The 21,024-nt window shown below is 37.8% G+C and overlaps 1 protein-coding gene across 4 annotated transcripts; it reads right to left on the reverse strand.

Annotated features, from left to right (window-relative positions):
- Positions 1–13,197: 13,197 nt before the first annotated feature.
- Positions 13,198–20,555, reverse strand: LOC121650378. 4 transcript variants are annotated; one of them, XM_042001862.1, is made up of 6 exons: positions 20,337–20,554; positions 18,801–18,875; positions 15,413–15,724; positions 14,820–14,940; positions 14,717–14,735; positions 13,198–13,839 (listed from the first exon to the last, which is right to left on the reverse strand). In XM_042001862.1, exons 1-6 carry the CDS (start codon positions 20,350–20,352, stop codon positions 13,753–13,755), a joined length of 630 nt encoding a protein of 209 aa, XP_041857796.1. In that variant the 5' UTR covers positions 20,353–20,554; the 3' UTR covers positions 13,198–13,752. The 4 variants fall into 4 exon arrangements, with proteins under 4 accessions (XP_041857796.1, XP_041857795.1, XP_041857798.1 ...); XM_042001861.1 differs by having other exon boundaries at positions 13,198–13,842; positions 20,337–20,552; XM_042001864.1 differs by lacking the exon at positions 15,413–15,724 and having other exon boundaries at positions 13,198–13,842; positions 20,337–20,555.
- Positions 20,556–21,024: the final 469 nt, after the last annotated feature.

The raw sequence follows: 21,024 nt of genomic DNA on the forward strand, positions 1-21,024 counted from the left end.
ATGATGTTGTCGATGCAGAACCCAATGTACTCAAAGATGGGTGGTTTACTATAACCTAAAGAAACCTTACACAATATTAACAGCAATAATGACCAGAATCACAAAAATGTTCACATTAGCAGAATTGGTATCGGAAAATATATATATCAGCCAATATCCAAATTATAGAGATGAGGATCTGATCGGAACCCCCAAAAAGCGTATTGGTGCATCTGTAATTGAATCTGCATAATTTTTCCTCTCATTGATTAACATGCATATAATATTTACTGATATTGTAACCATATGATGCAAGGCATCCCCCAAACAGCTGCACTTTGTCAGCACATGCAGGCTTACATCAGTTTATTGAGTTTCCCTTGGACTAGTCTAATCTAATCTTGGACAAACTCCAGTGCAAAGAAAATTCATTCGTAATATAGAGCAATTCAAGAAATCATATTGAGGCACTTCAGGTGGGAGATTAACAAGGGAAATTTGCAGAATAATACAGACAGACCTCATAATGAAAATAATATAAAATAAATGCAAACAAAAGCCGATCTAATGGAAACGGGCTACATCCTGCTAGTTTCCTCCTCCTCAGCACAAGCGCCTGGAGAGGGAGGGGGAGGAGGAGAGAGAGTTTAACAGTGCAGAGCGACTGGAGCAACATTTGTACAAAAGTTTATTTTAAAAAAAAAAAAAAAAAACAGCAAAATAAGTGTGTCACCCACATCCACACGTTTGATGCCCATGGCTGTTTGTATATAAAGTAAGTAATTTTTTTCTTTCTTTTTTTTTTTTTTTTTTAGATATTGCAGCATTAATGAGCTTTCTACGAAACTGATTAGGTTATTCCTTGTTAATATGTTTTGATTATATACATTTGCATTTTTATGTCTTGATTTCGAACATTCCCTTTTCAGCTTTGTTACAGTAATATTTGTTACAGTTGGAGTTCAGTCAGTGTGGGGAGTGGGAGGAAGTCACAATCATTACATTGTTTTGCAAAGCAGTACACAGGAAAGAATGACTGACTTGTTCCTCTATGAGTCTTGTGAATGTGCTGGTCCTTTTGTTATTGCAAGTACAGAATAAAACCAAAACATTTTGATTTGATTAGCATGATGATCAAAGACCATAAGGAACGGTGACTGCAAAACGATGACTGGTGATATCTCAACACCTGCATTATTTCACATTTAGTAAGTAGTCTTCTGAATCAAGTGTTTGTTTGTTTGTTTTTTCAAACATGAAGGTTTTAATCTTTGTGTTAATGTCATGAACTGTACAGTTAGCTGCAGCCGCAATCAACTAATTATTTGCTGTTGTGTTTTTTAATTTCCTTAATTTTAATGTATGGGAGAGCTGCCATTTTGTTTTCCTTATGGGTTCTTTTTTTTCTCCTGTTTATATTGAAGTTAGGGTAATTACAAAGTAGGTTTGTATTATATTGTTTCTGAGTTTTTTCAGGTAGAGGGGTTTTGTTTGTTGTGTTGGCCTTGGCTCTCCCTGGCCCTTCTATATTTTATCTGTCACACTATATGTTAATACTAATTGGATGATAATATTCACATTGTCTCCTCATCTTCTGGAGTTGTTACTCCCTTCTTCCCCTAGACCTGCTTTAGGGATGTAACACCACACATAACTGAAGTCTTGATGTAAAAGTGGCTCGCCCAGGTTAGTTTTCACACTCTTAACTCCCCTTATAACAGCTGTATATTTCTTTAAAGTGGGGAGACAGCCTGTCTTGCCCAAAGACAGATTGGGCGAGACGGCATGGGGAGAGGGTCTCTCTTTGAAAGGAGACTTGTTGCTGTGCAACCATTCTGAGTCAGTCTAGAAAGACACTCAGCTGCCGGTAAGCTGAAACAAAGAACTTCTGATGTTCAAGTGAAAGCCAGTTGCTGTGAAAATACCATTTTGTCTCGGAGAAGGAGCTGCGGCAACCGTACTCCTTGCTGCTGAGGGATCTAAGCATAACATTTGTATGGTACACACTCACGTTTTTACCATATAAGGTTCTCTGTCCTACAGACTGGATTCACACACGAACATGTAAATGAGCATCCTATAGGCAAACTCTATGATTGGAGGATACTGAGGAATTTTCTTTGTTTAAACCCTATGAAAGACAGAATGACACATCAGGTCTTTAGGTCTTCGTTCTGGTTTTGGGACCTCCAGATTTCTCTGCAGAAATCTCTTTTGATGTCTGAACTTTTGTAATAAACTTCTTTTTATTATTCAGCGTCCAGAGACATTTTTGCCAATTTTTCCACATCTCTTGATCAAGATACATCACTGTTCCACCGGTGGGCCTTCTCTACTATTCTTTTCCTCCCTGAGTTGTCACCTAGCTAGCTCTAGGGATGCGGAATGTCACCTCTCTGGTGGGGAAGGAGCCTGAGCTGGTGCGCGAGGTTCCAGCTAGATACAGTTGGACTCGTCTTGATACACGGCTTGGGCTCTGGAACCACTGTCCCTGAGAGGGGCTGGACCCTCTTCCATTCTGGAGTTGCTCCCGGCGAGAGGCGTCGAGCCGGTGTGGGCATACTCATTGCCCCCCACGACTTGGCACCTGTGCGTTGAGGTTTACCCCAGTGGACAAAATGGTAGCCTCCTTCCACCTTCAGGTGGGGGTACGGGTGCTGACTGTTGTTTGTGCTTATGCACCAAACAGCAGTTCAGAGTACCCACCCTTTTTGGAGTCCTTGGAGGGGGGTTGGAAAGCATCTTACATCAGTTAAACTCCTCCTCTTGCTGTTTGGACATCCTGCCCACAGTTTGTTTTTTGTTTTTGTTTTTTTTTTTTTTTTTAGCCGGGTGAGGAGATTTGATACAGGTGTGGATTATTAGTATGCTGGTGATGACTGGCTGGAAAGGGTGGAAAGGGTGTGCGCTATCAGTAATCCAGAGTGGGTGTAACAGTACCCCCCCCCCCGAGCTGTATCTCTGGCAGATGGTCGGGAGGTTGAGATGACAACTAGGCCCTGGTGGTAGGCCATGAGGGCCTGACAACAGCAGACTTGGCTTAGAAGTTTAGCCCTGAGACCACGAAAGCAGGAGCTGGATCTCTGGAGGGCGGCGAGGAGGCCATGCAGAGAGGAGCTGGGTTTCTGTAGAGCCGCATGAAGCCGGTGGAGATACTGGAGACGTAGGCCGTGGAGCTTAATGATGGATTTCAGACATAGCCTTCCGGACTACCACCTCTAACCGTGGATCGGCTGCCTCGCAAATGTCAGGGTACTCAAACCTCAGTCCACAGATTCACTCACCTGGCAGCGTTTGCTACACAGGAAGAGTGGATAAGGCCCCACCAAACTACCCAGACAGGATTTCTTGGCCAGACATTCCTCGAAGTGTTGGCAGTCTTCCAGGTCCTTGTGTGGCGAGTACATTCTGCATTTTGGGTTGGACTTTCTGTTACGTTTAGGACCCCTCGGACGCAGGAGAAGGTGTAACAAATTTTATTTAATAAAGAATAACTGGAGGAATGGTCTTACAACATCTAGACATGGAGGAGTAGACAGATCATCCTGAAGTCATGGAGCTGGGAAGGGAAAGAGGACAACTCCAAGCATGTGTAAACAAGGTCAGACAATGAATGAGCGTGGTGCTGGAGTATAAGTAGCCAGGTGAGGAGATTGAAAACAGGTGTGGATGATTAGTATGCTGGTCATGACTGGCTGGAAAAGGGTGTGGACTATCAGTAATCCAGAGTGGGTGTAACACTAATAACTAAACATTGGTTTCGTTCTAAAGGATCTGTTTTATGGCACAAATGATGCATAGAGAGCAGAAATGTATTAACTCAAAACCAGATTGTCATAAAGAAATCCAGGCTGCCATGTCCAGAAACAGATTATTGTCATAATTAAGATTGGTACTCTGAAACACAGCCACGTGTTAAAAGTTGACCTACTTCATCAAAAATGTACATCAAATCAGGGTTGTTTTTGCTATATCAACTGAGTGTAATTAAAATGTGTTCATGAAGCCATAAAATGACTTTTAAAACCTTTATTTTAAAGAACAGATTTTTTCATGTAATGGGAAAATTATACACATAACCCTTGCATATTTGTGTGATATTCAGATGAATCATGTAATCTTGCACTTTGTATTATTAAAACCATGGCTTATGTTTCACTGAGCAGCCCGACCTGTACCCAGAAAATATTTGGTAATGAGCTCTTCTTTCTTATCACACCGCTGTTAACATTCTTCAGAAACTTTGTACCAGTTTGAGCAGGGTCTGAAGACAGTGTACTGAGGATTTGCTTCATCGACCTTGAAGATATCACGTCATGCGAGTCTAAGCCCATGTGTATCTCTGCGGACTTGCTCAGCCAAAGCTGTTTGACTGTGTGACTCCCATTGCTGATCAGCTCTTAATAAAAATACTTTGTTTGATTCTCACTTAGTGTGTGATCTTTGATAATAAAAATTCCACAACATTCATCTGTTTGATCAACGATTTAGATGGAAATTCTTTCTGGTTCTTTGTGTTTTGACAAGATCACAATTTGCACAAAAGCTGATTGCCCATCACAGAACAGTGTCACAATACAATTAAAATGAGCATTGTAATGGGTCAGGAGACTTTTAAGAACTAGTATTTTAAAGGAACTAACCAGATTAAAAAAAAAAAAAAAACTAACCAGACATTCATATTGAATATTATAGGTATGTAGTTGTGATTTCCCTGATTACAGGAATAACAGGATTCTGTGTTTTTTGTTTTTGCACTTTCACCCATTGAAGTGGGCATTACTGTATGAGTAGTTAGTATAGAGCATAAATGAGCTTTAACACCTCACAGCAAGAGACTGGTTTGAACTTCTGTTGGGGTCTGTCTGTGTGGAGTTTGACGTTCTCCCCATGCATGTGTTCTCTTTTGATACTCCGGCTTCCTTGCAGTCCAAAAACATGCATCTTTGGTCAATGTTGTATTGATTCTCGCAGTGAGTGTGAGCAGGTGTGGTTGTTGGTCTCTGTGTTAGCCCTGTGATAGTCTGGGTGTGTCTTTCTTCTAACCTGGTGACAACTGGGAAAGGCTCCAGCCTAAAGCGGCTATTTCAAGAACACAATAATAACTTGGTTGTGGGCTAAAATGGCTAAGAATTATTGCAGCTGTGCTGGGTAACCTGTTATTATCTCCAGAAATGTAACTAGTCGTTAAAAGTCACGTGAAAAGCCGTAGAGGTTGTTGCCACAGAAGCATGCTCAGTAAACTTGTAGAATAAAAACACACTCTCTGAAACTTTTTTATTGCAAAATTCTTGAACGTTTTCTCACGCCCTTTTTCAAATCATCATCACAATGTTTCAAATCTGGGCTTTAACTATTCTCCATCCCACCTTATATGTATCTGTTGAAGCAGTTTGTTGGTGGATTAACTGTTTTGTTTTTTTTTTTCCCCCCTGTTTAAAGGTCCACTACCTTTTCAGCTTGAAGATTTTAACAGTCTTGCAAGATTTTCAACTCAGTTTAACCTGATCTGCAAGTTTCTTAATTGTGCTTATTATTATAATTATTATTATTACCTACCTACATCAAAACCAACAGAAAGCATGGACGTAGTTTGCCTTTTAATGTTTGTTGTTTAAACACGTGTCTCATTAATATTCTGTCCACAGAAGCTGTTTCTGAAAACAGAAATGTACCATAGCCCTTTGAAGGCTTACTACAGGGAGGTACACTTCTTAGAAGTGTAAAAAATTAGCTGCAAGGAATGATTTGTTGCAGTAAAGTGAATATCATTTATGACAGTAGAAGAGGGAAAAATCATTCAGTAACAGAATGTGTGAAAATCCTAATAGACATTTAACAATTAAACATTGTGATGTGCAGAATTGTGGCTTGTATGAAACAGAAATGACATAAAAGAAAAAAATAAAAACTAATTACATTTTTAAAAAGTTGTACAACTGCTGTGTGGAAATAGTCTTAACACAATAAACGGACCAGTGCAGTCAACCTTCACCTTCAGGTCAGTGTTTCCTTGTTTTATTTATTTATTTTTTCTGCATTCGGGATATTTGTGTAACCTGATGGAGCCATGTAGAAGGAAATTTAAAACTGATGACAGTCTGACTTTTCTCTGGATTCACCAGTAAAAGTCAGACAAGTGGAGAGTTGGTATCTGGTGAGACAAACTTGTCCATGCACTTATCTTTCGTAGACTGGACTACTGTAACGCTGTCATTACATGTCTCCCCAAAAAGTCCATCAGACTACTGCAGTTAGTTGAGAAAGCTGCTGCTTGAGTCCTTACTAAGATCAAGAAAGTAGATCATATAACTTCAGTCCTCAGATCTGTACACTGGCTTCCTGTCAGTCTAAGAATTAACTTCAAAATCCTGCTGTTAGTTCACAAAGCACTGAATGGTTTAGGACCAAAATACATTCAGGGTCCTCTGGCTTACGTTCATTCAATTTCTTTATTGTCCCCAAAGGGGCTTATTATTAACAGATCTCTTAGTCTGGAAAGCTTGAACCTGATGACCTAAGAAGAAACATTAAAAGGCAGCGTCTAAATATATTGCTTCTTACATGTGGAACAAATTCCCAGAAAACCGCAGGCCTGCTGAAACAGTTAGTTTCAAATCAGGGTTTAAAAACGTTTCTATTAACTGCTTCTCAGAATAACTTTTTATTCCTCACACTATTATTTCTTGTATCTTATTCTATTTGATCTTTTTCTGATTTTATTTAATGTATTTTATTTCTTTTTATAGTTTGTTTTTAATGTACTTCTTAAATGCTTTCTCTCACCCCACTGTAATGTTTTTAATGTTTTATGTAAAGCACTTTGAGTTCTCTTGTACATGAAATGTGCTATAAAAGTAAACGTGTCTTGCCTTGGAGGAGCCGAGCTCTAATATATGTAGTACACACCTAGATAAAAGGCTCCCCCAAAAGCCCTTGACTTAAACCCTGCACATCATAATAAATTACCTCATGTTTTTCATCAAGAGAACTTGTCGTCTTTTTCCTTTTTCAAGCTCATTTTGTTTTATTGTATTTTATTTGATATTTTTTACTCTTGAGATTTTAGTGCTAATTTCAGTTAATCTTTATATTGTTATAATTTGTATAGCACTTTGGTCAACTAAGTTTCTTTAAGTGCTATAGAAATAATCTTTGCCTTTATTGAGTAGGTTGAGTAAAAGGTAATGTTTTTACTTGCCTTATATCAACATGCAGACAGAATTTTCATGTTGTGATGTGGATGCTTGCTTATCTACGGTTTCCGTGGTGAATGCTAAATTTTAGTTCCAACCAGGTGCTTTGCAGACATTCCTGCTTCAGGGGATCAGCCGCGGAACCTTTGTTCATTTTAACTTATCACCTCTGTCTGAAAAACAGAATTAAGAGCCAAAAGGGGGCTGTGGTGAAAGTTTTGTCCATCTGTTTCCATTTTAAGCTCTGGGCGGTTTTCCTTCCGTCAGCAGGAGTGCAGCAGTTTCTGAGCATGTCCTCTGATCTGGCCTCTATCTCAGTGAAGCAAGTGTGGAGGAAAAGAGATTAGAAATTTCTGTAATTTAGTTTTGCAGTTTAACAAATGAGCTCTTGATGCTTATTGAAATTGTTCCTGTTTACATTATTAGCTCTGAGCTTTTGAGGATTTTTTCTTTTATAATTATTATTATTATGATCCTACCTGCTGTTTACAGTCAGGGTGCTATCAGTCAGAAATGTTCCCAAGTCAATTATTACAAATCCAAGTTGAGTCTCGAGTCAGTTTTAGTTGTTATGAGTTATTGTTCATGCATTGTAATATCCAAGGAATTTAAAATTCATTCTCATCCTTTATCTACCTGCTTTTTTAACAGCACTGATATTAAGCTTAAACTGAAAAAATAATCCATCCCTCTCCGCTGACCAATTTCTTTGCTTTATTTAGTTCAGCAAAACACGAAGATTACCATAGATAAAGAACTTTTCTAAACTAATAGGTTATAACCTTTTTTCTAAAATGTAAAGGGCTACACTAGTGCAGGGATCACCAACTCCAGGCCTCTTGTTGTTAACACAGATGTTAACATTAAGCTTTCATATTGCTGTGACTAAACTTTCCAGGTATTTTTTAAGGTGGTTGAAGACAGATGTGTTGGATCCTGTAATTCATTCTGGTAAACGATTCATTCTGGTTTACGCTATGCGTGGACCATTACAGATGCTGTGCTTGTAAGAAGTGTGCATGCACTTTAGTTTCTGCCCAGTCTCATGGTCTTGTGTCTTATGTTCAGGCTGTTGACAGTTATTGGGGATTTGCAGTTATTGCTATGTTTAAGTTTCTATTTTATGTATATTATGTAAATATTATAATTAGTTGTATCTGTGAACCAGACGTGAACTGGCAAAAAAAAACATACTTTTGAGGATTAAATAAGCTCCGAAAGTAGCAGTGTTCTATGTAATATGTAATAATTCCATGTAACATCATAATATGTTTGAAATTACATTCATTCATTCTCGTCTTAATGCTCCAATCCAATTTTTTCCCGAAATCCGTTTTTTCCCCCCACGGTTGTTCACGTTATCATTCTAATGCCACCTTAATCACACTTCCGTGTGAATGGTACTTGGCCATGAAGTGACAACAAGCATGTGCAGAGGAAAGCATGACGTCACGCAGTGCGTAGTGTTTACAGAATAGACGCTTCACGTGTTAGTGTATCAATTCGTAAGCACTTCCACAGTCACAACCAACAAAGTTTTGCCCAATTGATGAATGAAATTATATTATATTGACATGATTTGATATCGCCGCGATCCCCTTGTTCCAGTGCAGAATTGTGCCATTTGTCTTTCTTCTGTGACGTCAAAGTCAAAGGGAATGTGATCTAACAGCCAATTCACTTTCACAGGATTCATTTTAAATTACTTTTATTTGTTTTTAAGTGTCTAAATAGTACTGTCATGAGCTGATTTTAATTTCATCTGATTTTAGTTTAATTATTTTATTTTATTTCATTTAAGTTTATTTAAAAATTTTTGAATAGCTTTAATGTTATGTGCACACTGAAGCACTTGCAGACTGAATGGTTCATTACCAGGCCTCTGCGGAGCTGAATGACATGTAAATGAGATAATTTCGCCATTTGATTCCGGTGTGTTGGATAAGGGTTGGATTGAAAAGTTGCACTATAGTAGATCTCGAGGACTGGGTCCCACAGATACATCGGCCTTTGGATTTATTGCTTTGCTTCTTTCAAAAGTTCAGCATATTTGTGAACAGTTACTAAAGCTGCAGCTGCTCTGCTCTGCTCCAGGATATGGATGGATAAAAAAAAAAACTTTGTTTACCCCACCCACATGGCTTTTGTGTGTAAAAACCGAACAGAGTGAAGCAGCTGACCATGGATACCACAGGTGGTGAGCTGGAGCTGGACCCGGTGGCTCTACTCTCTCCAGAAGATTTCAGGGCAGTGCAGCAGGTAGTCAGAGAGTACGAGGACACTCTGAGTACCCTGGGCCTGAGGAGAGGCTGCGGGTGGCGGTTAACGTGGTCACAACGCTTGACGCCAGACCTGATCTTCTCCCATGTCCAGATGTGGCTGAGCTGATGGAAGAGGCTTGGGTGGTGCACCTCGTCGATGTAATGGAGCAACAAACTCCGGTTCCCAGGTCCTTGTCTCCACTTCCCTCTATAAAAAATACGTATGCCACAAACAACAGCGCCACCATAACCAGTAACACCCGAAACAAAATGCAACACAACGCGTGATCCGTTCACTCCACCCCAACATATTGGGTATCAAATGAAACAAGAAAAGCTGCACTTTCATATGATACCAAGCATAAAAAGACATTCGCCAAGCACCTCACGTCAGTCTCAAAACAAACACAAAGCTCACCGTCGCATATCACAGCAGCCTTATCAGATACCATGTTTATCACCAAATACGGCACCAAATCCCAAAGCTATTCTCACAAAGAGCGACCTTTTTATTTCCTTACCTTTTTGTGGTCATTTTCAGTCTATTCACACAGTACTTCGAACAAAACTCACTCAGTAATCCATAATCGTGAAACTGCGTCATGCGCTAACATGTCACATGCAGCCATTCACAGGCATTTTGTTGTCTTGTTGTGGGTCTTGGCAGTGTAAATAAAGTTTGGTCGAATTCGACATCTTACAAGCTTTCCGACGATATCTTACACTTGAACGACACTTCATCTGTCAGATATAAATACTTGCGCGTAAACAAAGGAGCATCATTGCCATTTTGCTGGAGTTACGCACGTGGGCGCACCGGAATGAGCGAATATCGAACAGCGGTCATTTCTTTGCTTCATTATAACCTTTAATCCATTTAGAATGAAGGATAAAGGCCATAAAAAGGCCCAAGAAATTACAAAGAACCAAATACACTGTGTTGGAAGTTCTGGAGAAAATTCAAACACAGCACAATTTGGCACAGTTTGCGTATCCAAGTGGCCAAATGGAAAGTCCCCCTCGTACTATCCACACTAAAACCTGCATAAAAGCTATGGGCTTTGTTTTATTCTCATGAAACTTTGTACAGTTGTAGTCAAGGAGTTGCTGAATCCATGCAGTGGTATCTTTATGCACCGAATGATATTTATCATGATGTTTTTATCTGTGTACAAAAAAAATGCAGAGGATATTTTTGTTTTACCTATGGTTTATGACAATTTGCACAGGCATATTAACATTCACAATGTTTCTGACACTGGATTTATATTCCATAGGGTCTTACCTATCCATTGAGACCACGCTTGTGTATATTGACCTAAAAAATACAGAGTTATTGTTGATTTATTTTGGGTAGGTCTGTTCAGGCAAACTACACCTCCAAAAACCCTAGGGCTTAAAGGGTTAATAATTTCATTATTTATTTTTTATGTATATTTCAAATGTTTTAAAGCCCTTTAATGTTAATTTTGACAACCCCACTTTATAATCCATATTTTTTACACTTTAAAATATTGTCAAATTTCTTTGTACATTTTTAGGTTTGTGAAATCCTTTTCTTTTATTCTTGCCCTGTATGTTATTATGCACACACTGGACATGTTTGTACTAATAAGAAACAGTTTGCAAAGTCACTGTTAATTCACAAGGTCAGCATAGTCAAAGATCAAAGTAAAGATTAGCTGCAAACACTGTAGAAAAAATGCTGATCTTTCCTTATTTGGAAATCATGACACAGTTGCTTAACTGGCTCATTTGTTTCCCAACAACTTCTTCTAACATGTGAGACGTATGACTTATTCTATTTCAACTTGTCCCAACTGGTGATTAGGAAGGGTGGAATTGCACAAACAGCACTATATATACACTCGTATGTAAATACAACTGTAAATATGCAGGTCCATGACATTTTACTTGTCTTTAAGCGTTTATTACTGAAAATGTTAGAAAGATAACATCTGTAATAGTTTCTAGTTTGCTGTAATATGTTACATTTACTTCTGTATTCTGTAATAAAGGTTCTTAATTACAATTATGTTAATTTTTTCTTCACTACATTTTATTTTTCTGAAACGGTTTCCTTGCAATTTCTTTAACAACTGTATGTTAGTAACAACAGTTGTAATTAATCCAATAGCTGTTAAGACAGTTTTGTATAGGTCCAAAGCAACATGGGGCTCTGGGTATTTAAATATATATTCATGTTATCAGTATCCCAACTGCAGGTGCTAGACTACTACATATATTATCTTTAGATTTACTTTTAAACTTTCATGTTTTATTATACACTAAAGTATCTAAAATTCAACTACTACTTCAGAAAATGTTCAGATTTGTAATGTTAATCCTAATGTGGTCTTCTGGTCAATGATGACTAATTAAATCTACCTTGTTTTTTAGCCAATTCATTCACACACACAGAATTATTACTGATATTGTAATCGTATGAAGCAAGCCATCGCAACGTTATGACTTTAAACTTTAGAAACAGAGATGTTTCTCAGTCATAAAATCCCATCGTCAGTCCCACACTTTGTCAGAACATGCAGGCTTTCTGAAAGGCTGAATATGCATCAGTTTATCGTCCTAACCATGAACAAACTCGGAGGCAAAGATTCGTATATATAGAGCAATAAAGAAAGCAAATTGTGGTACTTCATGCGGGAGATTAACTGGACATTTTCAGATAATAAAATTTGTAAAGACATGATGTAAATAAATGTGCACTGGAATAAATGTTCAGTAACTTCACTGGTTTAAGTGCCTTAATATTTTAAAGAGAATTTTGTTGATTTAACACTTTGAAGTCTGTTTACTGTAGAAACACCTCCCCCTTCTGGTTAAAACATACCATTGTTGATCTGGAGAACAATATAATCTATTAGCCTTGCGTAGCGTTAGCTGCTACTGCTACTGTTTGTATAAAAGGTGCAATGTTGGCCATGTTGGAGGGAGTTTGTTTCAGAGTTATTTTCTTTCTTTATTAATTTGCTGTTTTTTTCGTTCAGTGCCAGTTACCACTGCTAAGTTTGCTGGGTTCTTTGTTTAGCTGTCTTGTTTTTTATACAAATGCATTTATCCTTTGCTTGTTTTCCACCATTCACAAATTTCTAAAGGCAAATTTACAGCCAGGTTTTAAATGCTGCTGCGAGTAGGTAACATGTGGAAAGAAGTCACAATCAAGGCCTGTGTTATGAAACCTTACACAGGAAAGAGTGACTGACTTGTTCCTCCTTTACTATTGCAAGTACAGAAAAAAGAAAACATTTTAACCTGATCAGCATAAGGAAGAAAGACCATAAGGATCAATTACAGATCAATAGTCTAAGATTAAACAGGTGATACTTCAGCCTCTCTGCTTTATTTCACCCATCATTCTTTAGTAGGCTGTCTTCTGAGTCAAAAGTAACTGTGTTCTTACTTTTTTTCTTGTTAAGACCTATAGGATAGTGTGCCTTGGGGACCAAGTTTTGCACAATGACCCATTCATTAAAGTCTGGTGTGTTCAGACAGGGAAACACCTCAAGCCTGCATTGGCCTTTGAGACTCCATGGATGAAGTCTTGAAGTTGGATTTCCTGCTTCATATTCCTTTACAAAATTTTAAATCAGTACAAATTAACATTTAGTTCATAAAGTCCCCTAATTTCTAAAGTTGTGTTGTGTACATTGTTTCATACATTAGCTTCTATGATTCTGTTGCTGTGTGTACCCACTCCAAATGTGAATCTGAGTGTTATGCAAGGCCCCTCAGAGACAGACAGCAGACAACCTTTTATTAAATCACAAAACCCAGGGGGAATTGTCTTACTGTAGATGAGAGGAGACAGATACTCCAGGATCAATGCAGCCAGGGAGGGAGAGAGGACCAGTCCTTGCAGGCATAAATGTTAAAGTCCATCAGGGAGTGAACCTGGTGCTGGGGTATATATTGAAGGGTGAGTGGAAACAGATGTAGGTAATCAGGAGTCCTTTGACAGACAAGCTGGAACAGGTTCAATTAGGAGAGTGATTACTTGGAATGTGGCTAGAGTGTGACAGAAACTGGTGCTGGTGTGAGGAGAGTTTCCTCCTGTTAAAGCAATTTTTTCATCCTTTGTATTGGATTTATGGTTATTTTTTTGTTTTGTTTTGTTTTTTTCTGTATTTTCTTACTTCCATGTGGAGATCACCCTGGGATGAACGGCTTGGATGATTCACAGTAACAGTGATCATCACACTGAATGACATTTCAAAGACTAAAAACTGATTGAGAAACCATTGTGTGGTTTGTTAAAATGCCGTTTATTGATCGAGAAAGCACTTTAAACCTCTATATCAGTGAGTGCTGTGTTTTAGACGGCTAGCCTGTTCTTGTCGCCGGATTTCCAGGCTGTTTTCATAAATCTCCTCTCTTTGCTGCTGCTGCTGTTTGGAGGAAAAACAAATAGAGCAAAGTTCAGATGGTTAGCATCTCAGCTTAAAGTTGATCCTACAACTCATTTTTTACAGATTCATTTACCACTGGTCAAAATTTCTGTCACTAGGAGTAGCTAATGTTTAAACTTTCTGTTCAGAAGATTTGTCCAGATTCACGGTTTAATTTAAGCCATATATTTCTGCAATGTTATTGTGAGTAGGGAGCATGTGGAAAGAAGCTATGGGTAGGCTAGCTAAAAGTCAACACTTCTTCACAGTATATATATATTTATCCAGGTGCGTGGGTGCACTGCAGAACAGTAGAGCCTTTATTCATAACTGGCTAAACATACCTGAAGATCTTTTTCATCCAGACATACTGGACTGACCTGCTTGGAGCTTTTTTTCTAACTTCCATTTCTTAATAATTATATGACAAGAGGGAATGTCCACCTAATAATTTTTTTGTCTAGCTCAGTGTTTCTCAATCCAAGTCCTCAGAACTCACTGCCCTGTCTGTCTTAGATGTGATCCTACTCCAACACACCTGATTCATATTAATGTTAACAAGCCATTCATTTCATATGTGTGTTAAAGTAGGGTTACCTCTAAAACATGCAGGACAGCGTGCCCTGAGGACCTGGATTTAGAAACACTGTTCTAGCTTATAGCTTTCATTAACGTTGTTTGCATCTGTTACTTTCATGTTTAGAGCATTTGTTTCACTCCAAAATTATAGAGAAGGAAATAAATCTCACTGCCTCTCCTGATTCTGTTGCTGTCTGATAACCCCTTTACAGTTACTCACACTTTGATCAGAACAGTTGCACCTTTCACAGATAGTGGTAAAGTTATAACTTCCACAGACAAGACTATCATTTACCTTTGCTGCAGCGTTGTTTCTGCAAAGGAGGGCAAACGTTTAGTTTAGATTTCAGCAGTATCAAGCACATGTAAAGAAAAGATTGAAGGTGAATAGTTCTTACTCTGCTTGCAGTTTCCGGACTCGTCTCAGAATGATGAAAACAGATAAAACAATCAGGAAACAGCCACACGGAACAGCAGCTGCCACAGCGACCAGCACTTTATCAACGTTTTCTGCTTCCTCTATCAGGAAAAAACAAAGTGTTATTTGTGTCATTGCATAGACTGATGTATTTTGTATCACACTCATCACATACACATTTTCTTGTGCATGTAATGAGTGTTTAAAATAAATTGTCCTTTCAGTAAGGAAACAGAGGCAGTGATCAAACATCCTGCAGTCTATAAAAATACTCTTCTAACCATAGTAACACAGCCTGAGACTAGAGAAGCTATTTAAAAAATGCTCAGAAGTTGCACTGAAGAGTGTAATAAATACAATAGAAACTGAAAAACACTGCAGATATGTAGGCAGTTATTATTATATTATTATTAATTATTGTTTTGTTTGCACTTTTCAACAAGTGGAATCATAGCTACTGGAGCATTTCCTCTCTCTTCAATAACCCATGCACTTTAATCCTTTTCCCACCCTTCTTCTTTTTTATTCCCACTGAAAATATTGTGTTTTGTGTAACCTGAAGATGCTGCACACCTGTAATTAAAAGTTCCCAGTTCTTTTGAAAGGGTCCTGACTTTGTGATCGTATCACAAGTGTAGTTTCCAGTGTGGGACTTCTGGGCCCTTTCAATGATGAGTGCATACATTTCGTTTGCTGATGTAGACATTTTGAAGGTTTGGTTGGTAGATTTTTCATTGTGAAATTGGTTGTCATTTCCATTTGGCTTGAAGACAAACAGGTGTTGTCCATTCTTTTGCCACATCAGCTGATTGACCTGGTTTATTGATTTGTTGCTACATGTCAGCTTCACTGTGCTGCCTGCCATCTGTGAGATAAGGTTTGCTTCTGTGGAAAACATGTCAGATAAATGGCTCAGTTTAGCAGCAGTCAAACAAGCATTATTAAAAAAATAATAATAATAAAATACATTTAAAAAATAATAAGCAGGTTTAAACAAGAAGCAAAAGCTACAGCAAAAAAACAAACAAAAAAAATAATAATAATAATAAATAAAGCAAATGGTACCAGAGACAAAACACTGGGACAAACAAAGGCTCTTAACTGCACGCCCCTTTTCACTCAGTTTTAACATTTTAACTTTATTACGTTGATGAGGCACAATATGAAGGGTAGGATGTCTGAAAAAGTTCAGACCAACTGTCTTTGTGCGTTCCTCTCCAGCTGCACAGTGTCACAGAAGAAAGAACTTTACAAGGTAGGACTGGTCACATAGCGGCTAATTGGCTGCCCTCTCTGTTCACTTGAAGACCTGGTTGGCCCTCTGTCTCAAAAACTTTGAAAAACATGAAACACAATAACTTTGAGAGGATTCTTCAAGACTATTCACACCCTACATGTGGCTTATTCAAATGTACAAATGTTCAAATGTAATTACATCCGTATGAACTAAGCTGATTCAGAGACAAGTTTTTACCCTACAGCCATCAGAATGCTAAATGGTATCCAATAATATGCACATTCATACCCACCACACACACTCATGTTTCCTAGCCTACTAGTGCTAATATCCTGATATGTCTTTTGATGTATGTATACTGACATTTGTATAGAGATGTGTATTTTTTATGTCTTTGTTTATTGATTCTTTCCACTTTTAACCTCAATTTTATATATTTTCTTAATTCATTTTTACTTGAGACACATTAGAAGAAGAGGGTGTCTGGTGTGGAAACATCAGGTCTGCATCTCTGCTTTTTTTCAGATGACATCATATTTTTGGCTTCTTCAAGCCACTAATCTCTCCAAATACAAGAGCACTCTTCCCAAAAAAGGTGGAGCGCTTCACCACATTTAAGATGATACTCTGCCTGGAGCAGAGCAACTTGAGTCTCCTGGGATCACAAGTGATGGAGTTGGAGTAACAAAAGCATAGATGGCTTGAGGCTTCACCAGTTGTAATGGGAGCATTGCACCAGTCCATAGTTGTAAAGAAGGAGCTGAACCTAAGGGGAAGCTTTTGATTTATTAATCCATCTTTTTTCCAACTGTCACATAAGGTCACAAAATTTAGGGTGGTGACTAAAAGAGCGAGATTTTGGATGCCAATAGCTGGATTTGTTTCCGTCGGAGAGAGGCTGAGTTTACTGGAGCAAGTTCAGCCACTGGAGTGTTTCTGTAGCAACATTAATGGCTGTCCATATCTTAAGAGTTTTATTTCTTGATTAAATAGAAAATAATTGCATTTCAGCTCATGGTTTAGATTTGCAAAAGCTTGACTGTTTAAGTAAACCAGATTATCTGAAGTCACAGTGGAAATGTTTACAGACTCAAGGTGGGTGGGTAAGCGTGTATGTGCGTGCGTGTGTGTGTGTGTGTGGGGGGGGGGGGGGGTCCTTATGACTGTTTTTTATTATATAACACTAATAAAGTTATGTACAAAGATACATGGCACATAAAAAGTAAAATAAAGGATATGAAACTAAAGTCAGGACTGTGGCTAGAGCACTGCAGTCTGACCACAGTCTACACTGCAGCCTCCGGTACTGGAAAACCCTCTGTCTCTGTTGGCTTGTGTGGTAAACGTGTTGTTGGTGGAAAGAAAAAGTTGTTGGTTGTTCCTGTTGTTCTGATCATAAAACTGATCTAGGTCATTTTAAGATTCCTTTGAAAAATCATAATAAAAGTGAGAGCGAGCAAAAACATTTATAAAAAGAAGAAAAGGGGCTTGCAAATCTCTCATTGAGACCAAAAAGCTGAGCCAAAGCAAAAGACAAAAGTTGTAGCTCAGGGGTGTCCAAAGTCTGTCCTTGAGAGTCATTTTCCTGCATGTTTTCAATGTTTCCCTTCTCCACCACACCTGACTCACGTTAAACAAATCTAACAACCTATGAAGTTCTGCACAACGAATCGTTAATTTAACTCAGGTTGTGGTTGCTAAACAATGAGCGGATAGCCTCTCATTAATTGAGCTAATGTAAACACAAACTAATGTTTTTGCTTCACTTACTTGGATATCCAACCAGTCTTTATGATGAATTTGACTGGACTCCTACGGTTACTCTATGTCATGACAGTGAAACAGCCAGTTAGGATGTCCAATGTCAGTCCTTGAGGGCCATCTTGCAATTTTTTTTTGTTATCCTGGTCCAACACACCTCTTTCAAATGCATCTTCTCAACAACTTGTTAAGTTTTACCCAAACCTGTTAATGAGCCATTAATCTATGTCAGATGTGTGGAAGCAGATCCCATCTAAAACGTACAAGGCAGTGGCGTTCGAGAACTAGAGTTTAACATCCTTGGGATATGTCAGCTTTGGCATGTGGACTTGCATTTTAACTTTGAAAATGCTTGGAAGCTTGGCATCTTCCTTCTACAACTTCATCCATTTTGGTTTATTTGACCACTACCTCATTCGCTGAAACACATAAGTCTGCAAAGCCACGCAATTTAATTCAGTCAATAGTGTTTTTATGCATTTTATCACAGGAAATACAGCTAAATGAGAAGAAATATTAGAAAGTCAAAAAAGCAGAGAAGTGTTTAAAGGTTAGTATGTTTAAAGGTTAGTAAGCTTAACAACAAAAATACAAAATCCAACAGATAAAATGAACAACTTGTAGACATGAATACAGAAATGTATTGCTGCCACACCAGCAGGGATCTTATAATATTTTTTTTTATTATTGTTAAAACATTATACATGTATCTGATTGTTTAAACAATATTTTTATTTTTATAACAATAGATTTTTATGTTATTACAACATATGTACTTAAAGGGTTATATCCTGGTGTATTATAACCTCATTAGGTGCTGTTTTTCTTGTACTGGGGTGGCAGCAATGCACTTTTGTGAATGAAAGATAAGAACTAAAATTTAAATATTAAAATGTAAACCAAGTTTTGACTAAAACAACAATCTTTCATTCTCATCACATGAATGAAGCAAAGGAATTCTACCTGCTGTCCAAAATATCCAGAAGATGCAGCACATCTGGATCCCACTGATGCTGACAAATCTAGAGATCATCCCACCTTAAAACAACCACAACTGTATTTCAATTTCAACTGTTGATATTTTGAATTAAAATGTATTTATATTTCATAGCATCAGTAAAAATAGCATAAGTGTAAAGAAGTTACTAAAACCGTGCGCATGGAGGACACTCAAAGTTAAATATACAAGTCCTCTCATGTCACTCTCCCTTAACGTCAGTCAGTCCTGCAATATCCAGCATAAGCTCCGCGTTGCTTTTCATCTTCCAGAATTAGCTAAAGTACATCATGAAAGATTAACCTCTTATTCACAAGGCCCATTTTTTTCTGTCTCCTGTCCAAAATGACATACCTAAAATAAATTAAGTACATATTCACAACTACAAGGGATATATAATCTTGTTCTCAAAAGTAAGCTGAGAAGTAAGATTTCTATTCTTCTTCATATTATTAGTATTATTATTATTATTATTATTATTAAGATTTCTGTGTCAGAGTAAATTCTAGAACACAGTAGAAAATTGGTTATGGTTATCTTCTTTTAAAGGAAAACTACATTACTGTAAGTGGAAACCAGAGGAAAGCAGCCCAGTTCATCTTGGAATTAGTTAAGTAATGAGGAACTGTGCAAAATTTTGCAGAAGTAGAAGCTAAAAAAGTTAACCTGAGCAGTTTTATTGATGTTTTAGTGTTTGCAGGTAAACATCTCAGGAATCCTCTTGTCAGTCAGAGGAATCGGGGAATGCTCCCAAATCTACATAGAAAAACACCCTGAAGATCCAGAAAGGAGGGAACATCAAGAAAGTATATGATAGAAAGAGTAAATACTTCACTATAGCACCCTCTCCAACCTCATGTAAACTACCAGCACCGTCATGAGTCATTTTGAGCAAAGGCGGAGTCACAGAACATATTAGCAGATAAAACTTTTGTCCACAATACAGCAAAAGTAAGACATGTTATAAATAAAATAATTATTTTTGTGCATTTGTTTGTTTGCCCATTTTTAGCTGCTAGCTCGCAAAGGTTTTATGACACAGTGATGAGTTATCTTTGTGATCAGCACAATATTTCATATGACACCTTGTGTGGGTTACTTGAAATGGAGAAATTAGCTCTAAAATAGACAGTGGTGTTCTCATATTGTTGTTGTATGCCCATGTTTGAATTGTATTTTGTTTGAATGCCAATGCTTGGTAGAGTCTTTTAACAAACGGTTCTTCCTGTGATTTTGGTATATTCCATGTTAGTTTAATAGGGTGTGCTAAGAGTTTCCACACTGCATGCATCATGCTTCCCCTGTACAGCAGGCTCTCATAAAGAAGAGGTTAAGGAATTGTTGTAGTTTAAATCATGCATGTTACTTTCTGTTAACGGTAGCATACGAAAAGGTTAAAGCAGAGAATACAATTCGTAAAAACAATAACATCTTCCCCGAACTTAGGCAGCGTTCTGATTATCTATATATATATATATATATATTATAGACCCCTGTCTTACCTGTACTGAGCAACATCTGCAATCTGGTCTTCTTGTCTTCTACGTTATTTCTCTCCTAGTTGCACCACAGAGAGCACTCTAATTTATATATTTAGGAAATAAGAGAATAAATGTTCACACCTTCGACAACTATTGAAGGTGTGAACTTCTAAAATAAAACTGCCAGAACCCACACATTGCAGACGTACCCCTCACACAGGAAGTGAGAGCTGAGGAAACTTTAGTGGTCTGAAGGCAAATATAAGCATGTGAGCATGCGTGAGTGTGAGGGACTGCAAAAGATGAGACAACAGCATGCCCTTTAATCATAATGTCAGTTCACTTTAGTACTCTTTGTACTAAATACTCATACTCTCATTGTACTGTTTCACTCATGCTGCTTTCATAGAATGAAAGGCCTCTGATCATGTAATGTATTTTCATTTTATATATATATATATATATATATAATACATAATACATATATATATATGTATGTATAGCATCATTAAATATCCACTGGTATGTAGTTTGCAACAAGTGTCAGTACTACCAAATTAAATGGGGCCCCTAGTAATGCCCCTTTTGACAAAGCAACTGACCAGAAAGACAGAAAATGTTACACAGTGTTCCTTTGTTTTGTGCAGTCATCTATTAGATGATGGCAAGACAGTTCAAAGTTCAAGTGTTCAACAGTAGGCTTTTGTTT

The sequence above is a fragment of the Melanotaenia boesemani genome, chromosome 12, assembly GCF_017639745.1.
Source record: "Melanotaenia boesemani isolate fMelBoe1 chromosome 12, fMelBoe1.pri, whole genome shotgun sequence".
In the NCBI taxonomy this organism is placed as follows: Eukaryota; Metazoa; Chordata; class Actinopteri; order Atheriniformes; family Melanotaeniidae; genus Melanotaenia; species Melanotaenia boesemani.